This window comes from Xylocopa sonorina, chromosome 3 (genome assembly GCF_050948175.1).
Source record: "Xylocopa sonorina isolate GNS202 chromosome 3, iyXylSono1_principal, whole genome shotgun sequence".
NCBI classification, from domain to species: Eukaryota; Metazoa; Arthropoda; class Insecta; order Hymenoptera; family Apidae; genus Xylocopa; species Xylocopa sonorina.
The window spans coordinates 14721873-14739177 of record NC_135195.1 but is presented as its reverse complement, the minus strand read 5'-3'; the positions used below and the strand labels follow the sequence as shown (position 1 = coordinate 14739177).

Here is a 17305-nt window from a genome sequence, read left to right as displayed (position 1 = left end):
AATCAAGAGTCTATGTCTGGTGTGTGTTTAATGTGGTACCAGCGGTAAAGTTAGGATGTTTTACCGTGGATTCGGGTGGAGGAGTGATTAAGGATGTGGCGAGTAGATAATCGCTATTTGTAGGACATCTACTAATTTGGTTTTTTCGGGGACTGAAAGGGAATCAAACAAGACGCGAGAATTGGGATTAAGGGTAGCAGGTTTGAGAATGAATACAAATATTAGTGCGCTTGTCGCGAGACAGATGGCAAGAGAGGCAATTAGAGAGTAGTATATGTCTTATAGCAGAGAAACGTATAATTTTTGTTCAAAACCATCATTACCAAAATATCCCCTCTCTTCGTACATTTACAGGCTTCCAGAAACCCCATATTTGAATCGATCTGCGAAGTTTCATGCAAATCTTTCATCGATAATACTCTTTCTTCATTGGTATGCGATTTAGAGCATGTCGCACAGTTCACTTTTTGTTGCGTCAAAATTTAGTTATGTTATTTTTATGCACCTAGACTAACTACCATAACATTTCATCAGTTAAGAATTTTCAATCCTTTTTCGACAACATAAATATATATTTAACTGTCGAATTGTCGTGTTAATAACTGTCGTAAGATCTGAATTGAAAGTTTACTAAGTAAGACAGTAAATTACAATAATTATCATTAGCAAGGGGCTATGACACCGAAAGTAAATCATTTCTTTCGATGAAAGATTTCTATTAATACGGTGGCTACGTAATTATGAATATGACCCAACTATTTCATGACGTAAATGCAACAAAGCTGTTGTACTACGCCCTCATGAAATTCAAAGTTCGCTTGTTTACTTTTATGAAATAAACATGGTGTCACATTATCAGGGTTAGTGTGCCTTAAATAAATGATGAGACGCGCCAACAGCCTACGCGTTTGGCCGTTATTCCGTCCGTGTTACCTGACCTGCATCACTTGGATTTCGAATTAGCACCGCCAGCGATCTAACCAGTGTCTTCTTGATTTTTAAGTATTCTCCCTACGCATTTAGAGAGTATAACAAGACTTGCAACTACCTTCAAATTCTTCCCTCTAGTTTCGCTTAGAACTTTCGCCACTGTGTTTATTTATATTTTTCAGTGCTGCCACAAGTGTGCACTATCTCTTAAATGACGTTTTGAATTTCAATTAGTGTTATCGAAATTGATCAAGAAATGGAGGACAGAAAATTAGTGTCAGGGATATGTCTATCTATAATTTGTGTGACGTGCTATCAACCGATCCAGGCGAGTGTACAACATTCGCAAGCGATGACAGAGGCACTTCCTGCGTACGCGATGTCTGGTTTTACGGAGTACTTGAACCTCACCGGATGTCGAAAGGAGATGGAAGAATTCCGCCAGGCAGTGGATCGTCGAACAGTCTGGGCTCTGAGAAGTTAGTAACATTTGATAAAAAAAAAAAAATTGACACCGTTAGAGCGACAGTGCGAAAACGTGGATAATCCAAATTTTAAACTCCCCGCAAACAAGTGCAAAATACAACGTTAATGGATGGCAACGAAGCAACACTCGCGATTGTGATGGGATACAAGGGGATACGCAGTTTCGCGCTAATGTATCTTTTCCATTACTTTATTAATTAATCTCGTTAGTAGTCGTCAGTTCTGGTTTGTCCACGCTTTATCGTTGCTTTGATACACGGTGTCCGACATTTATCACTGCATGCGCATAATCGTTAATGTTTTTCAAGTGTTGGATGCCAGTGGACTGCTGCCATACGGATTCACCAATGGGCAGAATTATTGGCTGGGGGATCGCATAGGATGCAAGATGCTGTCTGATAAGATGGCAATACGGTACTCAGAGGACCGTAAGAAGAACAATTCGTTGTACAGGAACCCGAAAGAGGAGTTTCCGCCGTTCGAGTTGAATTTCTTCACCAGCAGCATCCGTCACGATAGTGTTCTCCAATATAACTTACCGATGGAGTGGGAAGTAAGGCAACTAGTTTTTAATACGCAATTAGCTAACAAGCGGTAGAAATGAAATTATTGTTTATTAATGTCAGAAAAATCTGAAAGTAACGTCTCACAACAGTTACGCAAGGAAAGCATAGATCTCGAGTGAATTTAAAAAATGAACAGCTGGCTTGCAAAGATAGCGAATAAAGTGCTGAATTGTCTGCTTTCAGAATATAGTAGTGCTTGGACTTTGCTTACCAGCTACGTGCACTAAGCATGAAGTAGCCACAATGTTAAACAGAATGCTAGATAATGGAACTCTATTCGCTGATGAACTTTATTCAATGAAACTCAAGTTGCAAAGTGTTGCTGTCTTGAAGGTCGACGATAAATGGCTTCAAGACAGTAAGATAATCGTGGCACTGTACGTATGCAACATACAATTTGTACTCGAATTAAGAGGACACGTTCGAGGCACGCGCGGGCGGGTATCGTTAAATATTGTTCTTACTTCGTTTACAGATTTATTTTGGTTTCGTTAATGGCGATAGTAATAGCTAGCACGTTGTACGATGTTATGGCCTCTCAATCACGTTCACAGGAAACGGAGTGTTCGTCTGATCGTAAAGAAAATACAGATGGCAAGCTGCTCTCTTAGATGCCTCTCGTATAAGAGCTGAGAATGTTCACAAAATGTATTTCAATTCTTTGAACAGGGTCAGAGACTCGCGTGCAAGTACAAAATGAAAATGATGATAAGAAAATAGAACCTTCGAAGAGGAAACTGGATAACGGTTTGAGAGAGTATTTCGTCTGCTTCTCTTTATATACAAATATACCGGAAATATGTACAATGAATCGAAACCCTAAACATGTGCAGATATTTGACGGGATAAAGACCCTGTCAGTGTTATGGGTCGATTTAATCCACATCATTTTCTATACATTCATATTTAGTGGTAAGTTACCTTCGATCAAGCATAATTGAGCAAACACGATTATTAATCAAATACAAATACCGTATTGTACCCAGGTAATCACGGAATATTTGCGCATGGAGGGCTTGTCTTCTCTCTACCAGTAGTACTCTATGGTTCGGTCGTGGTGGACACATTTTTCTTTATGAGTGGCTTTTTTTTGATGCGCCATTTTCAATCGCAGGAGGCGCAGCAGGAGGCACTAAGCCTGACAGCAAAGTTTGAAATGTTTCTCAGTGCTTTCTACCACCGATACATCAGGTACTTTATGTTCTGGTACATCTTTCCACCTCTAACATTTCTTTCAGCATAAAATTACGTGCACGAATTTTAAAGGATCGCACCAGCATACTACGTTTTGCTCCTCTTGGCGATGATCTTCTTCTCCTGGCAAAAACAATTTTCGTTGTTCAACGAGTTCGAGATAACAGGCGAACTGTGCGCGAAATATTGGTGGAGAAATGTTTTGTTCATCAACAGTTTCTTTGAATGGGAGGATATGGTGGGAATTACTTGATTAGATTTTATTAGAGCAGGTTTTTATTGGGTATCTATACCGCAGAGATATATTTCAGTGTATGAATTGGACCTGGTTCCTAGCTGACGATATGCAGTTCTTCCTGTTTACTATGTGCCTCCTGCTGTTGTCGATCACGTAAGTTCTGAAAATCTGCCCTTTATCGTTTGTCGTTGAATCTGAAATTCCTTCGTTCCATGGAATCGTTTAACAATTTTAGGCATCGTCACGTTGCTTTGTGCCTTGCCGCCATGTCTATGGTTGGATCGTTACTCGGGATCGTATATACAGCATACTATTTTAATTACACTGCTATGTAAGTAAATTTCAGACTATTCGATATTGGTTAGAAAATCTTAAATATAAACATACATATATTCTTTTTTAGGATCGACGAATTCCATGATTTGGTGAGGCATGTATACACGTTCCCGTGGCTTAGAATATCGCCATATTTGTTAGGAGTGGGCGCATGCATACTTCTTAAGAAATGGAACTACAGACTGAATTTGTCAAAAGTAAAATATCTTATCTGTATTCTTTGTAATTGTATGTACGTTATCGTTTAATCCGATTCACGTTTCAGAAAGTCGTAGTTGCAATTTGGATCCTAGCATTTATTACGCAATTATGGGTCATATATGGAATGAGCATTGAACCTATATCTAAAGGTTACACCGTTTTCCATACAGCTACATGCAGAACGTTCTGGGCCCTTAGCGTCGGTTGGGTCGTAATCGCATGTATCACACATAACGCTGGTATGTGAATCTTTCCTTAACAATTAATCAGTATCATAAAACGGTATTCTTCTAAATGAGAACATAATTCAGTTTCTTCCCTATTTATTTCAGGTTTCATTGAGAAAATCTTATCGTGGGAAATATGGTATCCCCTCAATACATTGGCGTACACCGCTTACCTCGTAAATCCTGTTGTAATAATAGGACTCTACCATACTTTTAGCTACCCGTCCTACATGGATATTTCAATTGTAAGTGCAATGGTATTAATTACATTTAAGCGGTATCACTGTACAGTTTGGAAGAATAATTGAACCACTTGTTGGTTCTCATTTCTATTTACAGTCTCTCATGTTCCTTGCAACAACGATTCTCACTTATGTTTCTGCTCTTGTACTCACGGCTACAGTAGAAATGCCATTCATTGGATTGTTGCGAGTTTACGAGAAGAGAAAAGCTGCTAACCAGTGTACATAAATGTCACAGATAAAACATAAACTTCGTACATAAATTAGATATAATCCTGACACATGAGACGAGTGATGTGAAATAAAACGGAACAGTCATAGATTGGCAAATTATTTCTCCCATACAATTCTATGTACTGATTGCTTCACGCGTTGCCAATCATTTCATCCCGATTCTTCGATTTTTTTGTCGTTCATCGAAAACACTGACGTAGAGACGCGCGTTTTACGAGGGTGTTTTGCGAGAGGACGATGGACGCAACGGTACCGTCGCGCTCGTAGCCCGCAGGAGCATCAAATCCGGGACATCTCCTTATTACACGGCATGGTACGTTGTTTTATTCTCATCTCATCGCGCCGAGGGTACCGTTAATTTAACCATGGCGGTTTTAATTTGTCGGGGTTGGCGTCTCCCAGAACTCTTCTCGCAGTTCCGCGTCGTTTCGCGCCGCTCCGTGATTCATAAGTCGGCTCGTGGATATTAGAATCGGAATCGTGGTCGTTGGAATGCCTAGAACGGCTCCAGTTCGCGCTTGATCGGCGCTGAATGAAAAAATTTCATTTACGAATCGTCGTTAAACCCTTTCACCGTGGATCCTAACGCGGGGCACGGCCATGAAACACGGCAACGCGCTCACCCTGCGATCGAGCTGCGATTTGTCACGCGACAATTTGTTAGGTTCGAATGTTTCGCTATTGATTATTTAATGGGATCATATTTCTTGCCTAACGAGTGATCGAGGGCGATTTCATTTTTGGCCCACCGATTTTTCCCGAGCAAGTCTGATTTTCGTTCGCGTTCAATTTTGATATTGTTCGCGGACGTGTTCGATGAGCAGCTACGGTACAGGAAGTTGAGCAAATTTTTTGCTGGACACCTTCGTTAACTGTCAATTGCGAATTCTCTGTCTTCTCCCAGCAAGCGCAATTACGTAATCACGCGTTACGATGGGGCTTGAACTTAAGTTCTATCTAGCATTCGAAGGGTATAGATCTTCGTCAAGTTCTTCCCCGTCATTGTTGTCACGTGTACCTTAATTCTTGTTACGATAGTGGGAAGAGAAGTTAGTAAATTTGCATTTGATACGATTTCTTAACAAATAACAAACATATTTATTGTAAAACGAATAGCAAATCAAGAGTCTATGTCTGATGTGTGTTTAATATGGTACCAGCGGTAAAGTTGAGATGTTTTATAGTGGATTCGTGTGGAGAAGTGGTTAAGGATGTGGCAAGTGGATAGGTCGCTATTGGTAGGAAATCTGCAAATTTGATTTTTCGGGGACTGAGCAGGAATGCAAGAAAGGCGCGAGAAGTGGGATTAAGGGTAGCAGGTTTGACAATGATTTCAAATATTAGTGCGTTTCTCGCGAGACAGATGGCAAGAGAGGCAATTAGAGAGTAGTATATGTCTCTCAGAAGAGACAAGAAAACTGGAATTATTTAAATTTCTCCGATAAGTCGCTATTCCAAGTCATGATAATCTGTGGCTTATTGTGTAACGCGATTAGACTATTAATCAAAGAGACGCACTCGTTGTTCTACAAAATGTATACTTGCTGAAAGTAAAGGAGAAGTGTATAATTTTTGTTGAAAACCATCAAAACCAAAATATCCCCTCTCTTCGTACATTTACAGGCTTCCAGGAACCCCATATTTGAATCGTTCTGCGAAGTTTCATGCAAATCTTTCATCGATAATACTCTTTCTTCATTGGTATGCGATTTAGAGCATGTCGCACAGTTCACTTTTTGTTGCGTCAAAATTTAGTTATGTTATTTTTATGCACCTAGACTAACTACCATAACATTTCATCAGTTAAGAATTTTCAATCCTTTTTCGACAACATAAATATATGTTTAACTGTCGAATTGTCGTGTTAATAACTGTCCTAAGATCTGAATTGAAAGTTTACTAAGTGAGATAGTAAATTACAATAATTATCATTAGCAAGGGGCTATGACACCGAAAGTAATCATTTCTTTGGATGAAAGATTTCTATTAATACGGTGGCTACGTAATTATGAATATGACCCAACTATTTCATAACGTAAAGGCAACTTAGCTGCTGCACTATGCCCTCGTGAAAGCCAAAGTTCGCTTGTTCATTTTTATAAAATAAGTATGGTGTCACGTTATTGGCGTCAGTATGCTTTCAATAAATGATGAGACGCGCTAACAGGCCACTCGTTTGGTCGTCGTTCCGTCGGAGTTACCTGACCTCCATCACTTGGATTTCGAATTGACACCGACTCTGATGTAACCAGTGGTTTCTTGATTTTTAAGTATTCTCCCTACGCATTTAGAGAGTTTAACAAGACTTGTAACTACCTTCAAATTCTTCCCTCTAGTTTCGCTTAAAACTTTCGCCACTGTGTTTATTTATATTTTTCAATGCTGCTACAAGTGTGCACTATCTCTTAAATGACGTTTTGAATTTCAGTTAGTGTCATCGAAATTGATCAAGAAATGGCGGACAGAAAATTAGTATCATGGATATGTCTATCCATAATTTGTGTGACGTGCTGTCAACCGATTCAGGCGAGTGTACAACATTCGCAAGCGATGACAGAGGCACTTCCTGCGTACGCGATGTCTGGTTTTACGGAGTACTTGAACCTCACCGGATGTCGAAAGGAGATGGAAGAGTTCCGCCAGGCAGTGGATCGTCGAACACTCTGGGCTCTGAGAAGTTTGTAACATTCGATAAAAACAAAAAATTGACACCGTTAAAGCGACAATGTGGAAACATGGATAATCTAAATTTTAAACCCCCGCAAACAAGTGTTTACATGTACGATCTGTGAAAGCTCGGCAAGTGTTACGTCCTCGCGGATCAAAATGCATTGTATAGCAACGTTAATGGATGGCAACGAAGCAACACTCGCGATTGTGATGGGATACAAGTGGATACGCAGTTTCGCGCTAATGTATCTTTTCCATTACTTTATTAATTAATCTCGTTAGTAGTCGTCAGTTCTGGTTTGTCCACGCTTTATCGTTGCTTCGATACACGGTGTCCGACATTTATCACTGCATGCGCATAATCGTTAATGTTTTTCAAGTGTTGGATGCCAGTGGACTGCTGCCATACGGATTCACCAATGGGCAGAATTATTGGCTGGGGGATCGCATAGGATGCAAGATGCTGTCAGATAAGATGGTAATAAGGTACTCGGAGGACCGCAAGAAGAATAATTCGTTATACAGAAACCCGAAAGAGGAGTTTCCGCCGTTCGAGTTGAATTTCTTCTCCAGCAGCATCCGACACGATAGTGTCCTCCAATATAACTTACAGATGGAGTGGGAAGTAAGGCAACTAGTTTTTAATACGCAATTAGCTAACAAGCGGTAGAAATGAAATTTTTGTTTATTAATGTCAGGAAAATCTAAAAGTAACGTCTTACAACAGTTGCGCAAGGAAAGCATAGATCTCGAGTGAATTTAAAAAATGAACAGCTGGCCTGCAAAGATAGCGAATAAAGTGCTGAATTGTCTGCTTTCAGAATATAGTAGTGCTTGGACTTTGCTTACCAGCTACGTGCACTAAGAATGAAGTAGCCACGATGTTGAACAAAATGCTAGACAATGGGACTCTGTTCGCTGATGAGCTTTATTCAATGAAACTCAAGTTGCAAAGTGTTTCTGACTTGAAGGTCGACGATAAATGGCTTCAAGACAGTAAGATAACCGTGGCACTGTACGTATGCAACATACAATTTGTACTCGAATTAAGAGGACACGTTCGAGGCACGCGCAGGCGGGTATCGTTAAATATTGTTCTTACTTCGTTTACAGATTTATTTTGTTTTCGTTAATGGCGCTAATAATAGTTAGCACGTTGTACGATGTTATGGTCTCTCAATCACGTTCACAGGAGACGGAATGTTCGTCTGATCGTAAAGAAAATGCAAATGGCAAGCTGCTCTCTTAGATATCTCTCGTATAAGAGCTGAGAATGTTCACAAAATGTATTTCAATTCTTTGAACAGGGTCAGAGGCTCGCGTGCAAGTACAAAATGAAAACGATGATAAGAAAATAGAATCTTCGAAGAGGAAACCGGATAACGGTTTGAGAGAGTATTTCGTCTGCTTCTCTTTATATACAAACATACCGAAAATATGTACAATGAATAAAAACCCTAAACGTGTGCAGATGTTTGACGGGATAAGGACCCTGTCAGTGTTAGGGGTCGATTTAATTCACATCTTTTTATTCACATTCATGTTTAGTGGTAAGTTACCTTCGATCAAGCATAATTGTGCAAATACGATTATTAATCAAATACAAATACCGTATTGTACCCAGGTAATCACGGAATATTTGCGCATGTAGGGCTTGTCTTCCCTCTACCAGTAGTATTCTATGGTCCGATCATGGTGGACACATTTTTCTTTATGGGTGGCTTTTTTTTGATGCGTTATTTTCAATCGCAGATGGCGCAACAGAAGGAGGCACTAAGCCTGGCAGCAAAGTTTAAAATGTTTCTCAGTGCTTTCTACCACCGATACATCAGGTACTTTATGTTCTGGTACATCTTTCCACCTCTAACATTTCTTTCAGCATAAAATTACGTGCACGAATTTTAAAGGATCGCACCAGCATACTTCGTGTTGCTCCTCGTGGCGATGACCTTCTTCTCCTGGCAAAAACAATTTTCGTTGTTCAACGAGTTCGAGATAACAGGCGAACTGTGTGCGAAATATTGGTGGAGAAATGTTTTGTTCATCAACAATTTATTTGAATGGGAGGATATGGTGGGAATTGCTTGATTAGATTTTATTACAGCAGGTTTTTATCGGGTATCTGTACCGCAGAGATCTATTTCAGTGTATGAAGTGGACCTGGTACCTGGCTAACGATATGCAGTTCTTCCTGTTTACTATGTGCCTCCTGTTGTTGTCGATCACGTAAGTCCTGAAAATCTGTCCTTTATCGTTTGTCGTTGAATCTGAAATTCCTTCGTTCCATGGAATCGTTCAACAATTTTAGGCATCGTCGCGTTGCTTTGTGCCTTGCCGCCATATCTATAGTTGGATCGTTACTTGGGATCGTATGTACAGCATACTATTTTAATTACACTGCTATGTATGTAAATTTCAGACTATTCGATATTGGTTACAGAATCTTAAATATAAATATACATATATTCTTTTTTAGGATCGGCGAATTCCATGATTTGGAGAGGCATGTATACACGTTCCCGTGGCTTAGAATATCGCCATATTTGTTAGGAGTGGGCGCATGCATGCTTCTTGAGAAATGGAACTACAAACTGAATTTGTCAAAAGTAAAATATCTTATCTGTATTCTTTGTAATTGTATGTACGTTATCGTTTAATTCGATTCACGTTTCAGAAAGTCGTAGTTGCAATTTGGATCCTAGCACTTATTACGCAATTATGGGCCGTACATGGAATGATCATTGAACCTATATCTAAAGGTTACACCATTTTCTATTCAGCTACATGCAGAACGTTCTGGGCCCTTAGCATCGGTTGGGTCGTAATCGCATGTATCACACATAACGCTGGTGTGTGAATCTTCCGTTAACAATTAATCAGTATTATAAAACGGTATTCTTCTGGACGAGAACATAATTCAGTTTCTTTCCTATTTATTTCAGGTTTCATTGAGAAAATCTTATCGTGGGAAATATGGTATCCCCTCAATACATTGGCGTACACCGCTTACCTCGTAAATCCTGTTGTAATAGTAGGACTCTACCATACTTTTAGCTACCCGTCCTACATGGATATTTCAATTGTAAGTGCAATGGTATTAATTACATTTAAACGGTATCACTGTACAGTTTGGAAGAATAATCGAACCACTTGTTGGTTCTCATTTCTATTTACAGTTTGTCATGTTCATTGGAACAGCGATTCTCACTTATGTTTCTGCTCTTGTACTCACGGCTACAGTAGAAATGCCATTCACTGGAGTGCTGCGAGTTTACGAGAAGAGAAAAGCTGCTAACCAGTGTACATAAATGTCACAGATAAAACACAAACTTTGTACATAAATTAAATATAAACCTGACACATGAGACGAGTGATGTGAAATAATACGGAACGGAGTCATAGATCGGCAAATTATTTCTCCCATATATTCCTGTGTACTGATTGATTTACGCGTTGCCAAACATTTCATCCCGATTCTTCGATTTTTTCGTCGTTCATCGAAAACACTGACGTAGAGACGCGCGTTTCACGAGGGTGTTTTGCGAGAGGCCGATGGGCGCTACGGTACCGTCGCGCTCGTAGCCCGCAGGAGCATTAAATCCGGGACATCCCCTTATTACACGGCATGGTACGTTGTTTTATTAGACGCTCATCGCGCCGAGGGTACCGTTAATTTAACCATGGCGGTTTTAATTTGTCGGGGTTGGCGTCTCCCAGCCCCGACGCCTCTCGCAGTTCCGCGTCGTTTCGCGCCGCTCCGTGAGTCATAAGTCGGCCCGTGGATCATGGAATCGGAAGCGTGGCTGTTAAAATACCTAGAACGGTTCCCGTTCGCGCTTAATCGGCGCTGATGAAAAAATTTCATTTACGAATCGCCGCCAAACCCTTTCACCGTGGATCCTAACACGAGGCTCGGCCATGAAACACGAGTCGCAGCAACGAGCGCACCCTGCTACCAAGCGGCGTGAATAATTGCCGGAGGGATGCGGACCGATTCGTCATACGGCTATTTGTTAGCTTCGAATGTTTCGCTATTGATTATTTAATGGGATCATGTTTCTTGCCTAACGAGTGATCGAGGACGATTTCAGTTTTGGCTCGTCGATTTTTCCAAGTATATCTGATTTACGATGTTCGCGTTCGATTCTGATATTGTTCGCGAACGTGTTCGATGGGTTGATACTGTAACAATGAAGTTTAACTAATTTCTTATGCAGGAAAATATCGTTGATTGTTAATTGCCAACTTTCTTTCCGCCTCAATTCGATAGAATAGAGGAAAAACTATGTACTCGCTTATCAGTCGGATACCACGGACTGTTTCGGTTAACGTTCACGAATTAACCGCAAACAAGGATTGCCAGCAAGGGGAGTCGGAAAGAAGTTTCAAGACCAGCCAAAATCGGTGGCGAAGTTTCCAGCTGGCGGCGCGGCAAAAACAATAAGCGCGAGCTGATACAACGCGGCCTCGTTAGCCGGCAATAACTTATATTAACTTGTTATTTAATTAGAAGTTACGGTGAAAAGCCGTCGCGTCGCGAGGGTACAACAGTCGGAGTCGCGGGAGCAAGATCGAGCCTCGTTAAAAAGCGTTCTTCAGCTATCGTCTTCCTCTTACCTAACTCGCGGATGAGGAAACTATCCTCTAATTAGCGAGTCGCGAAACTCACCTGAAGCATGTCCCGAGACGCGTCTGCATTTTTGTCACCCGGGGATGATTCTACATTTCTTCGACTCTCTCTCTCTCTCTCTCTCAAACGTTTCATCGATTCAACTATTTCGATGAAAAACAGTTGCCAAGAAAATATTTTTACCCTATGGGCAATCAAAATTCGTACACACTATCAATCGTGGACCAAAATGACCGGCAAGATGTTCAATTCCTGACAAGTCCAACTTGATCAGCGCGTTCCTTGCATCCGGATATTTAACAGTCGTTCTGGAGGGTCCCTTCTAACTAACTTAACTGCCCCTTTCGACGAAGCGTGATCGCCAAAGCCCCGTAAAACTCGAGAGGCCGCCTTTTACTTTTCGCGCGTGAAAGATTAGCTCGGTTCCCGTTCGAGCCTTTTCCGCCACGTACGTACACACGTTTCCTCTGCGTAACAGGAGGCAGATAGAAAGAGGGAGAGGCCAGGCCAGGTAGCACGGGACCTCGACAAGAAAGACGAAGGTAAAAGGATTTACAAGAGAGACCAAGTTAGGGGAAAAGAAGAAGGACAGGAATCGGTAGGAAGGAGGGAGAGTTTAGGTGCGACGGTCGTTTCAAAAGGTCTTCGAGAAATAGCTCTCTCTCTCTCTCTCTCTTTCTCTCTCTCGATTTTCCTTTTTTTCTGCCCTCTTTCATCGCCCAGCGTGCGTCGCGCGAGAGTCGCTGACGGTGGTAAAGTATTCAGGCCAACCCCCGGCAGTGAAGTCGCTGGCTGTCCGTGGCAACCCCCCCTTTTCCTTTTCCACTTACAAGCCGTATAATTTCCCCTAGCCCGTGCATCATATACTCACTTATTTTTGCGCTACAATGAACCGAGCGGACGCGGTGGTGGGTTAAACTTGGGGGCGGTCGAGGGGGTTCCCGCAACTGAGGGAAGAGCGAGAAGGAGAGGGTTCGAGGGTCGCTGAGGGCTGAGGAGGAAGAAAGGACACGCGGGAGAGAAATCGAGGGGGCTGGGAAAGGGGATGGAGGGGCGATGGCAACCCTACGAGCCCGTGGCCGGATAAATTATTACTTTCGTTCTTGGTGAAGCAATATCTGTGCTAATAGGAAATCACGAAGGGCTTCCAGTCTTCCCGCGCTGCCGGATCCCCACGACGACCTTTTCGCCTAACGACGCCCGTTCCTCGTGGAGATACGCTACGGACAACTTGTCAGAGGGGCGGTCGCTTTCCCTTTCATCGCGCCCGTTAAAAAGGATATGAGAAATTACGTTGCCTCGTGTGAATCCGCGTCACGCTCTGTTTTTTTTTTTTCTTCCTATTTCTTGGGGCTACACGTCTTCGTTTTTCCTTCCTCGAAGATGCGTGCTGTGTATTGGACGCATTGGCTGGCGATAAGTGGAGGAAATTTGGGGCAAGATGGTTTACGTCTTCCTTTTTGCAACGACAGTTAATTATCGTGGAATCACATGCGCGATTAGGAGGAAACATCGGAAAGTAAACTTTCGAGAAACGAGTCGTTTCTGACGAAAGGGGACGGAGTTTCAATCCCACCGTCTCGCAGCGAGGCGAAGCGAGGAGGCGCCGACAGATATTATACTTTCTCCGAGACAGACGAGTCCCCAAGCCAACCCAGGAACGCTCGCCCCTTTCCTGTTTTCTCGAAAACAGCTCGCGCGGGTTACGGGAAACGGGGATGGCGGAATTAATTAACGTCTTCTTCGACGTGAAATCGAAGGCACGCGCACCTTCGAACGTAGGAAGCGCTCGTGTACGAGCGGTGGAGGGAAGTTAACCTGGCTGAGCGGCGGAAACGGTGGCGCGTGACAAACAACGATCCGGAGCAGTTCCCAGGAACACCGACTCGCCTGCAGGACGGGGACTTGCCGCGGTAATTATTGTTATTCGGTCTGTCAAACGGCCGCTCGGCAGACGTAGTTACTCTCTCGCGGATGCGCCTAGGATCTCCGGTTGGCTGACGAGGCGAGCCAAGATGTAAATCCCATTAGCGAACTTGACGCGACTTCCTGGCCCCGGTGGCTGCGTGTCGCGGTGAACGTCGCGGAGGGGAAACAGGACGGCCTGTTGGGGATGCTGATGGGAACGACGCTGGAACGTGGATTAATGATTTAGAAATTTCAATCCTCGCGCGAGGCTCGACGACTTTTCCACTATTTCTTCTAATAATTGAACAACGACTTCTCAAAAGTGGTAGGTAAAATCACGTTTAGAATTCGAATCTTGCCGAGTTACGCATAAAAGCTATCGCATCGAGTCGTTTCAAGAGGGCAGTCGCAGGTTTCGTAAACTGTAAAACGACCATGGACAAATGGTAAGGGACGTTTCATCGTGGAGAATTCGCGCCTCGATAGTCGAACGGAAGAACTAATCCATAGGGGGTGAATCGGTCCTCAAAACGGTAATGGCGGCGGTCGAGGCAGCGTCCTCAGCTCGCGCGCGTACGCGTCTTCCCGCGGAGCGCAAGCATCCGGTAATCAGATGCCGAATGTCTCGTGTTTGCGGAGACGCTCGGCTTCCGCGTTAATTTGCAAATTTAAATGCACGCGCACGTCCCTCTCGTGACGGCTACAATTACCAGCGCGTATGTTTATCCCGCGTACTCGCGAGATTGGAGTTTTCGGACACCTTCATGGGGGGATGTCGCCAGCGCCTCGAAATGTACGCGATAGGGGGCTTGGTTTGGGTGTCACGTTAAGCTTTTAACCGTGAAGAGCGAGAAACGCGCGTGCGATGCTCTTAGGAAGTCATCGTACGTTTTAAGGACCCGTACAGGGTCGATTGTCACTCGCGATAGCGAAGCGCGTACTTTAAGTATCGTTAACATTGTTGCTTGTTTAAATATTTGAATTTTTCCTATTTCTCTTTTGATACCTCGCTTCAAACAGTTTAACGAGCGACGTCGGAGGCAACTTCATCGCCGCCAAATCGCAGGACTCTCTGCAGAGCAACAGTGAATCGCGGAACCTCGAACACAACTACTGAAGGCTGTAATATCCTTATGCGGTCATCATCCAACTGTGGAACTCGAAATTGCAAAACTATAAACCTTAACCTGCAGACCTGGGACATAAATTTGTAATCGTCGACATTAGGCTAGGCTGAGATTCAAATCCGACGGTCATTCGATGCTCGAAATTGGATTGTATACGATAGTTACGACGTACTCGTCTTACGTGCCATTGCTGGCGTAACGTAGCTTCCGTAAACGCTGCTTTACTCTTGACGAATTCGGCATCCACGCGACACAGGGTATCTCACGCGTGATCGCAAAACGGAAGGATTGGTAATGTGAAACATCGAGCGGTGAACAACGTTTGCAAATTAGTTACGCGCACCACTATTTCCGCCAACTTCACCGTACTATGACAGACGACGTACCGCAGCGAGTGCGTCGTTTACGGAAATTCTGAACATTCCAAGCATCATGCGTCTCTGTAAAGCAAACATTCGTCGCTTTCCCGAGCAGCCGTGAGAGAGAAAAGCATACCAAGCGAGCTGCCGTCGGACATAGCGTCAGAGTCGTGTCAACATCGCCAATGCTGGTACGGGACGATCCATATCTACTCTACAGCGCGTGAACTCTCGGAAATTAAGATAAACGAGATACTTTAACGCGGGTAGGACCGACTTTGCTTGTTCCTCAACGAGCGAGGGGCGCACTGATTAACCGTTGCACAAAATTTACGACTTGGCTCGCAGTTTTACGATACGGTTGGATTATAATTGACGCGCGACGCGTTCTTTCACCTCGAAACTTGGCATTCCTGAATGGTCGGCCAAGGAGATTAGGTGTACGGACCGAGGCGAATGGACCGAATTTCTTACGCGCCTCTGCGAAATATTCATCGGATGGGAAAACTAGCGCCGAGGTGGACGCCGCGTGTCTCCCTCGGGGGGAAAGAGAAGAATTTCTCTCCTGGCCTTATAGCGAGCGTTTCAAAGGAGCCGCCGAAATAATCCGCTATGCATAGCTTCGACCCTTCTTCGCGCGGCTCGCTATTAAATTCGGATGCGCGCGAGGTTCACCGGAGGCTACGCGAGCCTCTTCCTTCTGATCTTTCGTTGGCTGTTCAATTTTCCACCCCTGACATCGTTACACTTGCGCACCTCGAACGACAATTAGAATTTTAACGACGATCGCGATTCATTTTCCAGTTCAACGAGATGCATTGTATTGTATAAACGCGAGATTTTCTCGCAGTCTCGAGACACTTTTTGGTGGTCTCGCGAAGCGATGCAAACGAAAAGCGAAACGATTTACCGCGCGCAACTTCGCGGCTAACCTAATCTAGCCAAAGCGTCGTACAATGGCCAGCCGCAATCGCGTTTGAAACACCGCACGGGTCAAGATCTCCACTTGACCAGAAACATAAACTCCATTAAAAACTCCGAAAGAGCCCCTCGAACGATAGCGATCGCAGATTCCACGCGGCCGTAAATTCTCGCCTGGTTAGCCGGGTGGACGCGAAAAGCAACGGCATCCAGGCGATTCCCATCGTTTTACGACACCGTTGAAACGCTCCGAAGCAGTTCCAGCGTCGCGTTCTCCGACGCGATTACGACTAACGACGACGGTTCAACCGACGCTAGATGTAATATCTGATAGAGCGGTACACGTAAATGGTTTTAACTGTCGGCACCTTTCTTACCGTGCGTGCGTCGATTTCATTAGACGGCCGATCAGCCACGGCCCACCTTACCGATGCACGCGCACGCCGGCGGCCAACCCTTTTCTCGCTGCTCGATATGCGCGCGACACCGTTTCAACCGCCATTCGTAACGCGAATAGAAATCGGACTCATGAATAAATCAGCCGCTCGCTATAATTTTGTTTTGTCCCCAGCTCTGGCTAATGCGTCCCCGCCGCGTCCTGATTTTCCGCTGCGAATTCGGAATTGCGAGGCAACTTTCGCACGCTGCCGCGTATTCTTCAGCGTTTCAACGAGAGGGTTCAAGTACGGATCTCTATAGAGGATGCAAAACTCATAGACGGCACATTTTTATGAGATTCACCGCGTGGGGGTGGTTTTCAACCCTTTCTATATCGTAAAATTGATCAAGTAAGCAGTCGCGTTGAAACTGCAGGCGATTTCCTTTTTCTTTGCACTTGGAAGCGTTTGCATTTCAACCAAGACACTTTCTCACTTCCACTCGTTCGTCTCCCTCCGACTTCCTCGACTACCCCTTCGCCGCGGCGGGCATTTTGATTGGCCTATGCATTCTTGAAATCGCCCCGACGCGATTTCACGCGCATGAAAGTTTAATCGCGGCCCGAGTCGCCCCGGAAAGTAATCCAGGACGGTTCCTT

The 17305-nt window shown here is 43.8% G+C and overlaps 3 protein-coding genes across 6 annotated transcripts in view; 2 read left to right on the top strand and 1 right to left on the bottom strand.

Moving 5' to 3' along the window:
- Positions 1 to 17305, bottom strand: part of Ten-a (Teneurin-a transmembrane protein) — a 568813-nt gene that overhangs the window by 286505 nt on the left and 265003 nt on the right. The window lies entirely within an intron of this gene.
- On the top strand, positions 1187 to 4649 carry LOC143422368 (nose resistant to fluoxetine protein 6-like). The gene is made up of 12 exons (XM_076892943.1): positions 1187 to 1409; positions 1725 to 1969; positions 2166 to 2359; positions 2458 to 2576; positions 2652 to 2894; positions 2969 to 3173; positions 3249 to 3414; positions 3488 to 3567; positions 3818 to 3947; positions 4016 to 4190; positions 4284 to 4423; positions 4518 to 4649. The coding sequence occupies exons 1-12, from the start codon at positions 1187 to 1189 to the stop codon at positions 4647 to 4649; spliced, it is 2052 nt and encodes a 683-aa protein (XP_076749058.1).
- Positions 7123 to 10632, top strand: LOC143422367 (nose resistant to fluoxetine protein 6-like). Its single transcript, XM_076892942.1, has 13 exons — positions 7123 to 7331; positions 7705 to 7949; positions 8146 to 8339; positions 8438 to 8556; positions 8632 to 8874; positions 8976 to 9156; positions 9232 to 9397; positions 9471 to 9550; positions 9633 to 9728; positions 9801 to 9930; positions 9999 to 10173; positions 10267 to 10406; positions 10501 to 10632. Exons 1-13 carry the CDS (start codon positions 7205 to 7207, stop codon positions 10630 to 10632), a joined length of 2028 nt encoding a protein of 675 aa, XP_076749057.1. The 5' UTR covers positions 7123 to 7204.

Bases quoted from the DNA above. Each gene is read 5' to 3' on its own strand.
- LOC143422367 (XM_076892942.1), top strand. From the start codon at position 7,205: ATGACAGAGGCACTTCCTGCGTACGCGATGTCTGGTTTTACGGAGTAC. The intron at 7,332-7,704 runs GTTTGTAACATT...ATGTTTTTCAAG, and splicing joins AACACTCTGGGCTCTGAGAA to TGTTGGATGCCAGTGGACTG. The intron at 8,557-8,631 runs GCAAGCTGCTCT...TTCTTTGAACAG, and splicing joins TCGTAAAGAAAATGCAAATG to GGTCAGAGGCTCGCGTGCAA.
- LOC143422368 (XM_076892943.1), top strand. From the start codon at position 1,187: ATGGAGGACAGAAAATTAGTGTCAGGGATATGTCTATCTATAATTTGT. The intron at 3,174-3,248 runs GTACTTTATGTT...CGAATTTTAAAG, and splicing joins TTCTACCACCGATACATCAG to GATCGCACCAGCATACTACG. The intron at 3,568-3,817 runs GTAAGTTCTGAA...ATTCTTTTTTAG, and splicing joins CTCCTGCTGTTGTCGATCAC to GATCGACGAATTCCATGATT.